At 44.9% G+C, this 13,899-nt stretch overlaps 1 protein-coding gene across 3 annotated transcripts in view; it reads right to left on the minus strand.

Moving 5' to 3' along the window:
• Nucleotides 1-13,899, minus strand: part of LOC124003767 (solute carrier family 12 member 5-like) — a 328,893-nt gene that overhangs the window by 35,295 nt on the left and 279,699 nt on the right. For all 3 annotated transcript variants that reach the window (XM_046312326.1, XM_046312327.1, XM_046312328.1), the window contains exons 14-18: nucleotides 10,770-10,868; nucleotides 10,219-10,338; nucleotides 9,508-9,612; nucleotides 7,317-7,485; nucleotides 102-297 (exon numbers count right to left, since the gene is read on the minus strand). In XM_046312326.1, coding sequence (XP_046168282.1) covers nucleotides 102-297; nucleotides 7,317-7,485; nucleotides 9,508-9,612; nucleotides 10,219-10,338; nucleotides 10,770-10,868 — 689 coding nt within the window. The remainder of the gene's footprint in view (nucleotides 1-101; nucleotides 298-7,316; nucleotides 7,486-9,507; nucleotides 9,613-10,218; nucleotides 10,339-10,769; nucleotides 10,869-13,899) is intronic.

Here is a 13,899-nt window from a genome sequence, read left to right on the forward strand (position 1 = left end):
ATGGTAATAAGACAGTAATAACCTAGGTAAATAACGTGTTTGGTTTTCCTACTCCCCCCATCCTAATTGACCATACACCCTTGACCCCCTTTGTGACCCACCAATGAAGTCCCTCCAGGTCTGGTGGTCATCAGCCTGCTTCCAGTTGCGTGGCCAGCTGACCAGCACCGTGTTGTGCATGAGACCACCCAGCCCACTGGCCTGGAGCAGGTGGGAGGTGGCGTCGCGCATGTTGGACGAGATGGTGACCTGGCAGAAGCCCTTCACCTTCTCTGTCTCCATCAGCTTACGCAGAGACTGGAGGGGATTGGGGGGTGAGAGAGAGAATGAAGGGCAGAGGAGAGGGAGGGAGAGGGGAGGGGTGGGATAGTAGAGAGGAGAGGGGATGAAAGAGAGTGAGAGAAGTGTAAGGGAACCAACTAAGCCACAGAGGGCAGTAAGGGTCAAAACCTTGCCCAGCAGTTGATGGGTGAAATGAAGAGACCTTCTCCCTTACCTCACCTCGCTCATCAACTCATCACTGACCGCTGGCTACGTCCCTTCCGTCTTAAAGAGAGCGAGAGTTGCACCCCTTCTGAAAAAACCTACAATCGATCCCTCCGATGTCAACAATTACAGACCAGTATCCCTTCTTTCTTTTCTCTCCAAAACTCTTGAACGTGCCGTCCTTGGCCAGCTCTCCCGCTATCTCTCTCTGAATGACCTTCTTGATCCAAATCAGTCAGGTTTCAAGACTAGTCATTCAACTGAGACTGCTCTCCTCTGTATCACGGAGGCGCTCCGCACTGCTAAAGCTAACTCTCTCTCCTCTGCTCTCATCCTTCTAGATCTATCTGCTGCCTTCGATACTGTGAACCATCAGATCCTCCTCTCCACCCTCTCCGAGTTGGGCATCTCCGGCGCGGCCCACGCTTGGATTGCGTCCTACCTGACAGGTCGCTCCTACCAGGTGGCGTGGCGAGAATCTGTCTCCTCACCACGCGCTCTCACCACTGGTGTCCCCCAGGGCTCTGTTCTAGGCCCTCTCCTATTCTCGCTATACACCAAGTCACTTGGCTCTGTCATAACCTCACATGGTCTCTCCTATCATTGCTATGCAGACGACACACAACTAATCTTCTCCTTTCCCCCTTCTGATGACCAGGTGGCGAATCGCATCTCTGCATGTCTGGCAGACATATCAGTGTGGATGACGGATCACCACCTCAAGCTGAACCTCGGCAAGACGGAGCTGCTCTTCCTCCCGGGAAGGACTGCCCGTTCCATGATCTCGCCATCACGGTTGACAACTCCATTGTGTCCTCCTCCCAGAGCGCTAAGAACCTTGGTGTGATCCTGGACAACACCCTGTCGTTCTCAACCAACATCAAGGCGGTGGCCCGTTCCTGTAGGTTCATGCTCTACAACATCCGCAGAGTACGACCCTGCCTCACACAGGAAGCGGCGCAGGTCCTAATCCAGGCACTTGTCATCTCCCGTCTGGATTACTGTAACTCGCTGCTGGCTGGGCTCCCTGCCTGTGCCATTAAACCCCTTCAACTCATCCAGAACGCCACAGCCCGTCTGGTGTTCAACCTTCCCAAGTTCTCTCACGTCACCCCGCTCCTCCGTTCTCTCCACTGGCTTCCAGTTGAAGCTCGCATCCGCTACAAGACCATGGTGCTTGCCTACGGAGCTGTGAGGGGAACGGCACCTCAATACCTCCAGGCTCTGATCAGGCCCTACACCCAAACAAGGGCACTGCGTTCATCCACCTCTGGCCTGCTCGCCTCCCTACCACTGAGGAAGTACAGCTCCCGCTCAGCCCAGTCAAAACTGTTCGCTGCTCTGGCCCCCCAATGGTGGAACAAACTCCCTCACGACGCCAGGACAGCGGAGTCAATCACCACCTTCCGGAGACACCTGAAACCCCACCTCTTTAAGGAATACCTAGGATAGGATAAGTATTCCCTCTCTCCCCCCCCCCTTTAAGATTTAGATGCACTATTGTAAAGTGACTGTTCCACTGGATGTCATAAGGTGAATGCACCAATTTGTAAGTCGCTCTGGATAAGAGCGTCTGCTAAATGACTTAAATGTAAATATGTAATGTAAGGTGAAATGGACGGTGGTTTAATTTTATGTGCTACGCAAGTATGGACATTGATACAGAGTCACAGGATCAAGTCTAAATCACTCCAGATCAGAGAGTAGTGAGGTTTGTGTGATATGCAGTGGGATGCCATGAGATCTGCCTAGTACATTTGAAGTCGGAAGTTTGCATACACTTAGGTTGGAGTCATTAAAACTCGTTTTTCAACCACTCCCCAAATTTCTTGTTACAAACTATAGTTTTGGCAAGTCGGTTAGGACATCTACTTTGTGCATGACACAAGTCATTTTTTCAACAATTGTTTACAGACAGATTATTTCACTTATAATTCACTGTATCACAAGTCCAGTGGGTCAGAAATTCACATACACTGTGCCTTTAATGAGATTGTAAACAATAAAACTGTGCCTTTGGAAAATTATGTCATGGCTTTAGAAGCTTCTGAAAGGCTGATTGACATCTTTTGAGTCAATTGGATGTGTACCTGTGGATGTATTTCAAGACCTACCTTCAAACTCAGTGCCTCTTTGCTTGACATCATGGGAAAATCAAAAGAAAAAAAATTGTAGATCTCCACAAGTCTGATTCATCCTTGGGAGCAATTTCCAAACACCTGAAGGTACCACGTTCATCTGTACAAACAATAGTACGCAAGTATAAACACCATGGGACTATGCAGCCGCCATATCGCTCAGGAAGAAGACACGTTCTGTCTCCTAGAGATGAATGTACTTTGGTGCGAAAAGTGCAAATCAATCCCAGAACAACAGCAAAGGACCTGGAGATGCTGGAGGAGACAGGTACAAAAGTATCTATATCCACAGTAAAACGAGTCCGATATTGACATAACCTGAAAGGCCGCTCAGCAAGGAAGAAGGCACTGCTCCAAAACCACCATAAAATAGCCAGACTACAGTTTGCAACTGCACATGGGGACAAAGATCGTACTTTTTGGAGAAATGTCCTCTGGTTTGATGAAACAAAAATAGAACTGTTTGGCCATCATGACCATTGTTACGTTTGGAGGAAAATGGGGAGGCTTGCAAGCTGAAGAACTCCATCCCAACTCTAAAGCACGGGGTTGGCAGCATCATGTTGTGGGGGTGCTTTGCTGCAGGAGGGACTGGTGCACTTCACAAAATAGATGGCATCACGAGGCAGGAACATTATGTGGATATATTATAGCAACATCTCAAGACATCTGTCAGGAAGTTAAAGCTTGGTCGCAAATGTGTCTTCCAAATGGACAATGGACAATAACTTCCGGCGCCGACAAAGATGGCCGCCTCGCTTCGCGTTCCTAGGAAACTCTGCAGTTTTTTTACGTGTTAATTCTTACATTGGTACCCCAGGTCATCTTAGGTTTCATTACATACAGTCGAGAATAACTACTGAATATAAGAGCAGCGTCAACTCACCATCAGTACAACCAAGAATATGACTTTCCCGGAGCGGATCCTGTGTTCTGCCTTCCACCCAGGACAACGGAATGGATCTCAGCCTGCGACCCAAAACAACGACGTCGTAAAAGAGGGAAACGAAGCGGTCTTCTGGTCAGGCTCCGGAGACGGGCACATCGCGCGCCATTCCCTAGCATTCTACTCGCAAATGTCCAGTCTCTTGACAACAAGGTTGATGAAATCCGAGCAAGGGTAGCATTCCAGAGGGACATCAGGGACTGTAACGTTCTTTGCTTTACGAAAACATTGCTCACTGGAGAGACGCTATCGGAGTCGGTGTAGCCAGCTGGTTTCTCCACGCATCGTGCCGACAGAAACAAACATCTTTCTGGTAAGAAGAGGGGCGGGGAAGTATGCTTTATGGTTAACGAGACGTGGTGTGGTCACAACAACATACAAGAACTCAAGTACTTCTGTTCACCTGATTTAGAATTCCTCACAATCAAATGTCGACCGCATTATCTACCAAGGGAATTCTCTTCGATTATAATCACAGCCGTATATATTCCCCCCAAGCAGACACATCGATGGCTCTGAATGAACTTTATTTGACTATTTGCAAACTGGAATTCCACATATCCTGAGGCTGCATTCATTGTAGCTGGGGATTTTAACAAGGCTAATCTGAAAACAAGACTCCCTAAATTGTATCAGCATATCGATTGCGCAACCAGGGCTGGTAAAACCTTGGATCATTGCTAATCTAACTTCCGCGATGCATATAAGGCCCTGCCCCGACCTCCTTTCGGAAAAGCTGACCACGACTCCATTTTGTTGCTCCCTGCCTACAGACAAAAGCTAAAACAAGAAGCTCCCACGCTGAGGTCTGTTCAACGCTGGTCTGACCAATCTGATTCCACGCTCCAAGACTACTTCCATCACGTGAACTGGGATATTTTTCGTATTGCTTCAAACAACAACATTGATGAATACGCTGATTCGGTGAGCGAGTTCATTAGAACGTGCGTTGAAGATGTCGTTCCCATAGCAACGATTAAAACATTCCCAAACCAGAAACCGTGGATTGATGGCAGCATTCGCGTGAAACTGAAAGCGCAAACCACTGCTTTTAATCAGGGCAAGGTGACCGGAAACATGACCGAATACAAACAGTGTAGCTATTCCCTCCACAAGGCAATCAAACAAGCTAAGCGTCAGTATAGAGACAAAGTATAATCGCAATTCAATGGCTCAGACACAAGAGGTATGTGGCAGGGTCTACAGTCAATCATGGATTACAAAAAGAAAACCAGCCCAGTCACGGACCAGGATGCCTTGCTCCCAGGCAGACTAAATAACTTTTTTGCCCGCTTTGAGGACAATACAGTGCCACTGACACGGCCCACAACCAAAACATGCGGACCCTCCTTCACTGCAGCCGAGGTGAGTAAAACATTTAAATGTGTTAACCCTCGCAAGGCTGCAGGCCCAGACTGCATCCCCAGCCGCGCCCTCAGAGCATGCGCAGACCAGCTGGCTGGTGTGTTTACGGACATATTCAATCAATCCCTATCCCAGTCTGCTTTTCCCACATGCTTCAAGAGGGCCACCATTGTTCCTGTTCCCAAGAAAGCTAAGGTAACTGAGCTAAACGACTACCGCCCCGTAGCACTCAGTTCCGTCATCATGAAGTACTTTGAGAGACTAGTCAAGGACCATATCACCTCCACCCTACCTGACACCCTAGACCCACTCCAATTTGCTTACCGCCCAAATAGGTCCACAGACGATTCAATCTCAACCACACTGCACACTGCCCTAACCCATCTGGACAAGAGGAATACCTATGTGAGAATGCTGTTCATCGACTACAGCTCAGCATTTAACACCATAGTACCCTCCAAACTCGTCATCAAGCTCGAGACCCTGGGTCTCGACCCCGCCCTGTGCAACTGGGTACTGGACTTCCTGACGGGCCGCCCCCAGGTGGTGAGGGTAGGTAACAACATCTCCACCCCGCTGATCCTCAACACTGGGGCCCCACAAGGGTGCGTTCTGAGCCCTCTCCTGTACTCACTGTTCACCCACGACTGCGTGGCCACGCACGCCTCAAACTCAATCAACAAGTTTGCCGACGACACAACAGTGGTAGGCTTGATTACCAACAACGACGAGACGGCCTACAGGGAGGAGGTGAGGGTCCTCGGAGTGTGGTGTCAGGAAAATAACCTCACACTCAACGTCAACAAAACTAAGGAGATGATTGTGGACTTCAGGAAACAGCAAAGGGAACACCCCCCTATCCACATCGATGGAACAGTAGTGGAGAGGGTAGTACGTTTTAAGTTCCTCGGCGTACACATCACAGACAAACTGAATCGGTCCACCCACACAGACAGCATCGTGAAGAAGGTTCAGCAGTGCCCCTTCAACCTCAGGAGGCTGAAGAAATTTGTCTTGTCACCAAAAGCACTCTCAAACTTCTACAGATGCACAATCGAGAGCATCCTGTCGGGCTGTTGCCTGGTACGGCAACTGCTCCGCCCACAACCGTAAGGCTCTCCAGAGGGTAGTGAGGTCTGCACAACGCATCACCGGGGCCAAACTACCTGCCCTCCAGGACACCTACACCACCCGATGTCACAGGAAGGCCATAAAGATCATCAAGGACAACAACCACCTAAGCCACTGCCTGTTCACCCCGCTATTGTCCAGAAAGCGAGGTCAGTACAGGTGCATCAAAGCTGGGACCGAGAGACTGAAAAACAGCTTCTATCTCAAGGCCATCAGACTGTTAAACAGCCACCACTAACAATGAGTGGCTGCTGCCGACACACTGACTCAAATCCAGCCACTTTAATAATGCGAATTGATGTAAAATATATCACTAGCCACTTTAAACAATGCTACTTAATATAATGTTTAAATACCCTACATTATTTATCTCATATGTATACATATATACTGTACTCTATATCATCTTCTGCATCTTTATGTAATACATGTATCACTAGCCACTTTAAACTATGCCACTTTGTTGACATACTCATCTCATATGTATATACTGTACTCGATACCATCTACTGCATCTTGCCTATGCCGCTCTGTACCATCACTCATTCATATATCTTTATGTACATATTCTTTATCCCTTTACACTTATGTGTATAAGGTAGTAGTTTTGGAATTGTTAGCTTGATTACTCGTTGGTTATTACTGCATTGTCGGAACTAGAAGCACAAGCATTACGCTACACTCGCATTAACATCTGCTAACCATGTGTTTGTGATAAATATAATTTGATTTGTTTTGATGATTTGACCCCAAGCATACTTCCAAAGTTGTGGTAAAATGGCTTAAGGACAACAAAGTCAAGGTATTGGAGTGGCCATCACAAAGCCCTGACCTCAATCCTATAGAACATTTGTGGGCAGAACTGAAAAAGTGTGTGCGAGCAAGGAGGCCTAGAAACCTTACTAAGTTACACCAGCTCTGTCAGGAGAAATGGGCCAAAATACACCCAACTTACTGTGGAAAGCTTGTGGAAGGCTACCTGAAACATTTGCCCGAAGTTAAACAATTTAAGGGCAATGCTACAAAATACTAATGTATGTAAACTTCTGACCCACTGGGAATGTGATGAAAGCTGAAATAATAAATTCTCTCTATTATTCTGACATTTCATTCTTAAAATAAAGTGGTGATCCTAACTGACCAAAGACAGGGAATGTTTACTAGGATTAAATGTCAGGAATTGTGAAAAACTGAGTTTAAATGTATTTGGCTAAGGTGTATGTACATTTCTGACTTCAACTGTATCTAACCTGCTCTGCCCGCTGGGCCTGGGGGTGGTTCTCCAGGTAGGTGCCTGCCAAGGCAGTGCCCACAATGGTCAGCCCTTTGCCCGCTTTCAGCTGATTGGTCAGCGAGAGCAGGCGAGGCTGCTCCACATTCTGCTCCACGTCCGTACTGACCAACACCAGCAGCTGAGGCCTTGAGTGAGACAGAGGGAGTCACGGAAGGAAGCAAGGAAGGAAGGAAGGAAGGAAGGAAGGAAGAAAGAAAGAAAGAAAGAAAGAAAGGAAGGAAGGAAGGAAGGAAGGAAGGAAGGAAGGAAGGAAGGAAGGAAGGAAGGAAGGAATAGGAGAAATGGTTTCAACGTCTTGCTTTGGCAAAACAATAATGTATACTTCTGTCATTCCAGAGTTGAATTTTGAGTTGAATTTAAAGTGTAGCACAGAGATTTGAAAGATTGAAAGGGAGATTAATGTGACAAAGAGAAAGAGAGGAAGTAAGAGTAGAGTAGAGGTGAGAAAGGTAGAGAACGAGTGAAAAAAAGAGAGAAAAAAGCAAGGAAGAGTGCACAGACGATAATGTCTGTAAAAGTATTATTGTCTGTACCATGACAGTAGCTCAAAATGAATTAAATGGAACTCTCCACATGCACAGACATGTTGTTCATGTCAATGTTAATTAGATATGTGACATGAAATGGCCTGTGTAGCTTATTTGTGTGGGTTTATCTGTGTACACTGCAGACCTGGGTTTAATGACTATTTTAGGTATTTCAATAATGTTTTATTACATTTCAAAACAAGTATTCAGATAAGCTTCTTTTGAAAAGACAAGTAGTTGAATATTGGAATTTATTTGAAAACACTATTTGGAAAGTATGTGTCACCATTAATTCAAATACATATTGTTGGAAGTATTTGAAAGACAGTATTTTCAAATAAATATTGTAACTTAGTATGTATTGTTATTTGGTTTGTTTTTGAAAATAGTTATGAATGTACACTGTCACAAATCCCCCCGGTACTGCTGCTCATTCCGTTCACCAGCTCCGGATGTCTACGTCACCAGCCTTCTAGGCGTCGCTGAACTGGATTAATGAATATGATGTCAGTTCGGTTGTCATCTGAGACATTCTCATCAATGATAGGATCACATAAACTCTACAGTGGAAAGTCTACACATCAGAGTTATCGGATTCACATGGAATTGTTGTTCATTTTAAATGTTTGAATATAAAATGATTGGTGAAGAGATTAAATGTAATTTTAGCTTCCAAATAAGAGATTTGGGTTTTTACAAGAACAGACTCTGCTCAATCAGTGGCCCGCCCTTGTGAAGAGACATGGGTTATAAAACTTTTCAGACACACCCTTCTCGCTCCACTATATAAAGCCTTGATGAAAATGTAACCTCCTGTTCCGAGGACGTGAGGACGACGGTCCGATGTCAGAATGGTTCAGATAATAACTACAGAACAAACTCTTTTTCACTACAGAAGTGATACCTCCTAGCTGTTGAGTTAGCCACAGCATCTGCAAAAACGGCATTACAACGACGTTACTACAATGTATCCAATTGACCACCAGAGACATTCTTCAAAGGACAAAGGACTTGGTTTGGCAACAAGGCCGTCCATCTACCACCAACCTACCGAAGCGCAACCCAGAGTAAATATTTATTGCACTTTCCTTTTCCAAATGGGTGGTAATTTAAAATGCATAAGATACTGTATTTACGATAGCACAGCTTCTACCTTTGTCCCTCAGTCTTCCCACTCTTTCACTCAAACCGAGACCCTTTTATTTTGTGTAACCAGCTATCACATCTGTTCCGCCCACTAGGGACATTTTCCTTTATGACGTCATTTGTGATCAAGGTATGATTCATTCTTTGTATATGTACTTCTGTGTGATTAGTTAGGTATTTAGTAAATAAATTGCTGATTCAACTTGTTAGCCAGGGTTCGTGAAGATAACCAAGAATTTACAACGATTAATATTGACTGCTATTGATGTAAAATATTACTAGGTCTTTAAGAGTTTATTCGGAAGATAACAGCTTTATAAATATTATTTCCTGGTGCCCCGACTCTCTAGTTATTTACATTTACATGATTAGCTCAATCAGGTAATATTAATTACGGAGAAAGGATTTTATAGAATAGCATGTCATATCACTTAATCCGGCATAGCCGAAGACACGACAGTGTGCACGTCCCACCTCCAGTTTTTGGTGTGCGCCGGCCCCTCGTCCAGCCTCATCAGAGCATATCGGGCGGCGCTGAGAGAAATGCCTCGTATCCCATCACCCCACTCTTTCTCCGCCCTGTCACACAATCAAACACCAGGGTTATATCATTCAATCATGTCACAACTAATGGTATTACATAGTTATTATTACACCATTAAAAGCCTAATAACTAGGCCTATGTGTTATTACATATCTATTACAAATTAAAATGACAATATTATAACATTATTATTTATACTGCACAGGCTTCTAACACATCTACATTTCTAACCTATTTTCACCGTTTGGTAGGCTATCGGTTTAGGGAGTCATAAGAATTGTGTGAGCATGGGTCTTTAAAAAACTTAGCTTAAAAATGTGTTTAAAAATCAGTCATCACTGCAAAAGTCTGCTTTATAGCATCTCTGCCTACAGACAGAATGCTAAGTCTGTTTACAACCAGCTTTACCATCAAGTAATGCAATTGCAACCCAAGCCATTGACTCAGCACAGCAAGCCATAACACTAAATTGTCCAAACAGTGGAAACTCCAATCGACACATTTCCCCTTTAACTGGCTTGACTGAATGATGGTTGATATGATTTTAACCCCCCGGCCCCCCCCAATACACAGACACCACAAATACACACAAACACACAGCCAGCAAATCCAATCTGTCTCATGGGTCACGCTACACTCACCCATGGAACTCAATATACTTGTAGATACTGCCAGCGATCACCATGGCAACAATGGCATAGAACCAGGAACAGATGAACATGAGCGATAGACACAGACTCATGCCCAGGAAGGACAGGGCCCTGTAAAGAGACACAAACAGAGAAAGGATTAGATACACACATGTACCAAATGCACACACACACACATGCACATACACATGCAGACATACATGTACATTAAACAGTATAAAAACAGACGCACACATGTATATGAGTGTGTGTGTGTGTGTGTGTGTGTGTGTGTGTGTGTGTGTGTGTGTGTGTGTGTGTGTGTGTGTGTGTGTGTGTGTGTGTGTGTGTGTGTGCGTGTGTGCGTGCGTGCGTCTCAACTCCAATTTTTGGTGTGCGCTGGCTCCTCCTTCAGCCTCATCAGAGCATATCAATACAGTTTGATACGGCTGGACGAAAGGCCGGCGCACACCAAGAACTGGAGGTTCTTGTATCCTTGTATCCTTGTATCCTTGTATCATCTCTCAGGATGAGTTCCGTTGATGGGATTTTGTGGGACTCACCAGTGATAGAACTTGAAGCGTGGCCTCCAGTTAGGCGTCCTCAGGAGGGTTTGCAAGGCACAGGCCAGGTTCACAAACATGTAGCACATCAGAAAGAACCTACATAACAGAAACAAAGCCTTCAGCCATGGCAAAAAGCGAGAGAGACAACAATGTGGCTTACATACATTTTCTGTTTATTTGGAAACATGTCTATAAGGCACCAATTACTCGCTTATTACTCGCTTATAAGCTGCTTATAAGCTTTTAACCAAATAAACTATAGTAAATCATAGCCTTTACATACTGACGTTACATACTGACGCAAAATGTTGAGTGCAATTGTTGGTTCAGGATTTTTTTTTTTATGGGGGTGGGGGTTGAATACTTAAGTAAATGTGATATAATTAGAGAGATTATCTGAAAAACAGTTTTTGCTTCGTCAGTATTTGGGTATTGTGTGTAGATTGATGAGGGGAAAAAATGTAAATACATTTTCAAATAAGGCTGTAACCTAACAAAATGTGGAAAAAGTCAAAGGGTCTAAATAATTTCCAAAGAGGTGTAACCCCTCCCCCTCCAATACAGCCACTAATTACTAGAACAAGTCACAAATCGCCCTGCCCCTTGATCGTTGTTGACGTGTCAACAATCATCTGCAAGTTATGAGCAGTCAGCACAAACATGTAGCTCAGCAGTTCACACACCAAGTAGGCTACTGGGAAGACAGGCAGCGCTTAATGTATATGGCCCTAGCTGGGCAAAAAGGCAGTACTAGACACCAGATAAAGAAAAAAATTATACTTATCGCGGTCCTGCTTTAAATAACATGCAGCTTATATAGGCTTCATTATGCCTTCATAAAGCCTTCCTAAACATTACATAAATGTACCACACATCATCTATACCCCTATGCCATGCTCTATAAAGGGTTCATAAATGTGGGAAAACTGTGTGAACATAATCAAATCCAATTGTATTAGTCACATGCGCCGAATACAACAGCTAGACCTTACAGTGAAATACTTACTTACGAGCCCCAAACCAACAATGCAGTTTAAAAACTTACGGATAAGAATAAGAAATAAAAGTAACAAGTAATTAAAGAGCAGCAGTAAAATAACAATAGTGAGACTATACACAGGGGATACTGGTACAGAGTCAATGTGCAGAGGATCCAGTTTGTTGAGGTAATGTGTACATGTAGGTAGAGTTATTAAAGTGACTATACATAGATGATAACAACAGGTAGTAGCAGTGGTGTAAAAGAGTGGGGGCAATGCAAATAGTCTGGGTAGCCTTTTGATTAGATGTTCAGGAGTCTTATGGCTTGGGGTTAGAAGCTGTTTAGAAGCCTCTTGGACCTAGACTTGGCGCTCCGGTAGCAGAGAAAACAGTCTATGACTAGGGTGGCTGGAGTCTTTGACACTTTCTAGGGCCTTCCTGACACTGCCTGGTATAGAGGTCCTGGATGACAAGAAGCTTGGCCCCAATGATGTACTGGGCCGTTCACACTACCCTCTGTAGTGCCTTGCGGTCGGAGGCAGAGCAGTTGCCATACCAGGCAGTGATGCAGCTGTAGAACCTTTTGAGGATCTGAGGACCCATGCCAAATCTTTTCAGTCTCCTGAGGAGGAAAAGGTTTTGTCATGCCCTCTTCACGATTGTATTGGTGTGCTTGGACCATGTTAGTTTGTTGGTGATGTGGACACCAAGGAACTTGAAGCTCTCAACCTGCTCCACTGCAGCCTGGTCGATGTAGTCCACAGTCATCTCCTTTGTCTTGATCACGTCGAGGGAGAGGTTGTTGTCCTGGCACCACACCGCCAGGTCTCTGACCTCCTCCCTATAGGCTGTCTTGTCATTGTCAGTGATCAGGCCACTGTTGTGTCATTGGCAAACAATGATGGTTCTGGAGTCGTTCCTGACCTTGCAGTCATGAGTGAACAGGGAGTACAGGAGGGGGCTGAGCACGCTCCCCCGAGGGGCCCCTGTGTTGAGGATCAGCGTGGCGGATGTGTTGTTGCCTACCCTTACCACCAGGGTCCAGCTTCAGAGGGAGGTTTTTAGTCCCAGGGTCCTTAGCTTATTGATGTGCTTTGCGGGCACTGTGTTGAACGTTGAGCATAAATCGCCCTGCCCCAGCGACGGTAGGTGTTCCTTTTGTCCAGGTGGGAAAGGGCAGTGTGGTGTGCAACAGAGAGGGCGGTATGCAACCTGGAGTGGGTCTAGGGTTTCTGGGATAATGGTGTTCATGTGAGCCATGACTAGCCTTTCAAAGCTTTTCATGGTTACAGACTTCAGTGCTATGGGTCGGTAGTCATTTAGGCAGGTTACCTTAATGTTCTTGGGCACAGGCACTATGGTGGTCTGCTTAACCCCTGTGTAGTCTTAACATTCTTGTCCTAAGGGTAAAAAATGACCCGCCTTCACTAAACCCCTCAAATAAAGCAGCTTAATTGAATTTTAAACCCAAAATCTATTTTGCATGAAGAAACAACCTGTCACACATCACAAACTTTATGAATCTCTGGGTTTTCCCTCTTCCCAATGCAGAAAGTCTGCATTTACTCAGTGGACACCACTTGCTTTTATTACAACACACCTATCATAATTGTTTTCTTGACTAAAGTAGAGGTTTATTATTATTGTTATTATTGCTAAAGGTCCTGCATAGGTGTAAACATATTTTTTGGGGCAAAATAAATCACTTGTATAGCCTAAGAAAGTAGCAGAAATGTGCAGAATGTAGTTTTGAATGCATTTTATTGAAGGGAAACAATGACAGTCTTGAACTTTTTTGTATATATATTTGTATATTCTTATATACTGTATAATGAGGAATTCAACTACCAAATACTAGTTCTTTTTAACCATTGCCCCACCCACAAGGTGTATAAACAACAACAATAAATAAGAATAAAATAAGATAATAGATGCAAAACAAAAACGTGAATAACATAAATCAATCAACTCTAATTAGCACATGTAGGACAATATGTGTCACCGCCGCTGGAGGCTCCGGACTGCAGACCGCCGCTGTAGACTCCGGACTGCGGACCATCGCTGGAGGCTCCGGACTGCGGACCGTCGCTGGAGGCTCCGGACTGGGAACCGTCGTTGAAAGCTCTGGACTGGGAACCGTCGTTGA

This window comes from Oncorhynchus gorbuscha, linkage group LG18 (assembly GCF_021184085.1).
Source record: "Oncorhynchus gorbuscha isolate QuinsamMale2020 ecotype Even-year linkage group LG18, OgorEven_v1.0, whole genome shotgun sequence".
Lineage (NCBI taxonomy): Eukaryota > Metazoa > Chordata > Actinopteri > Salmoniformes > Salmonidae > Oncorhynchus > Oncorhynchus gorbuscha.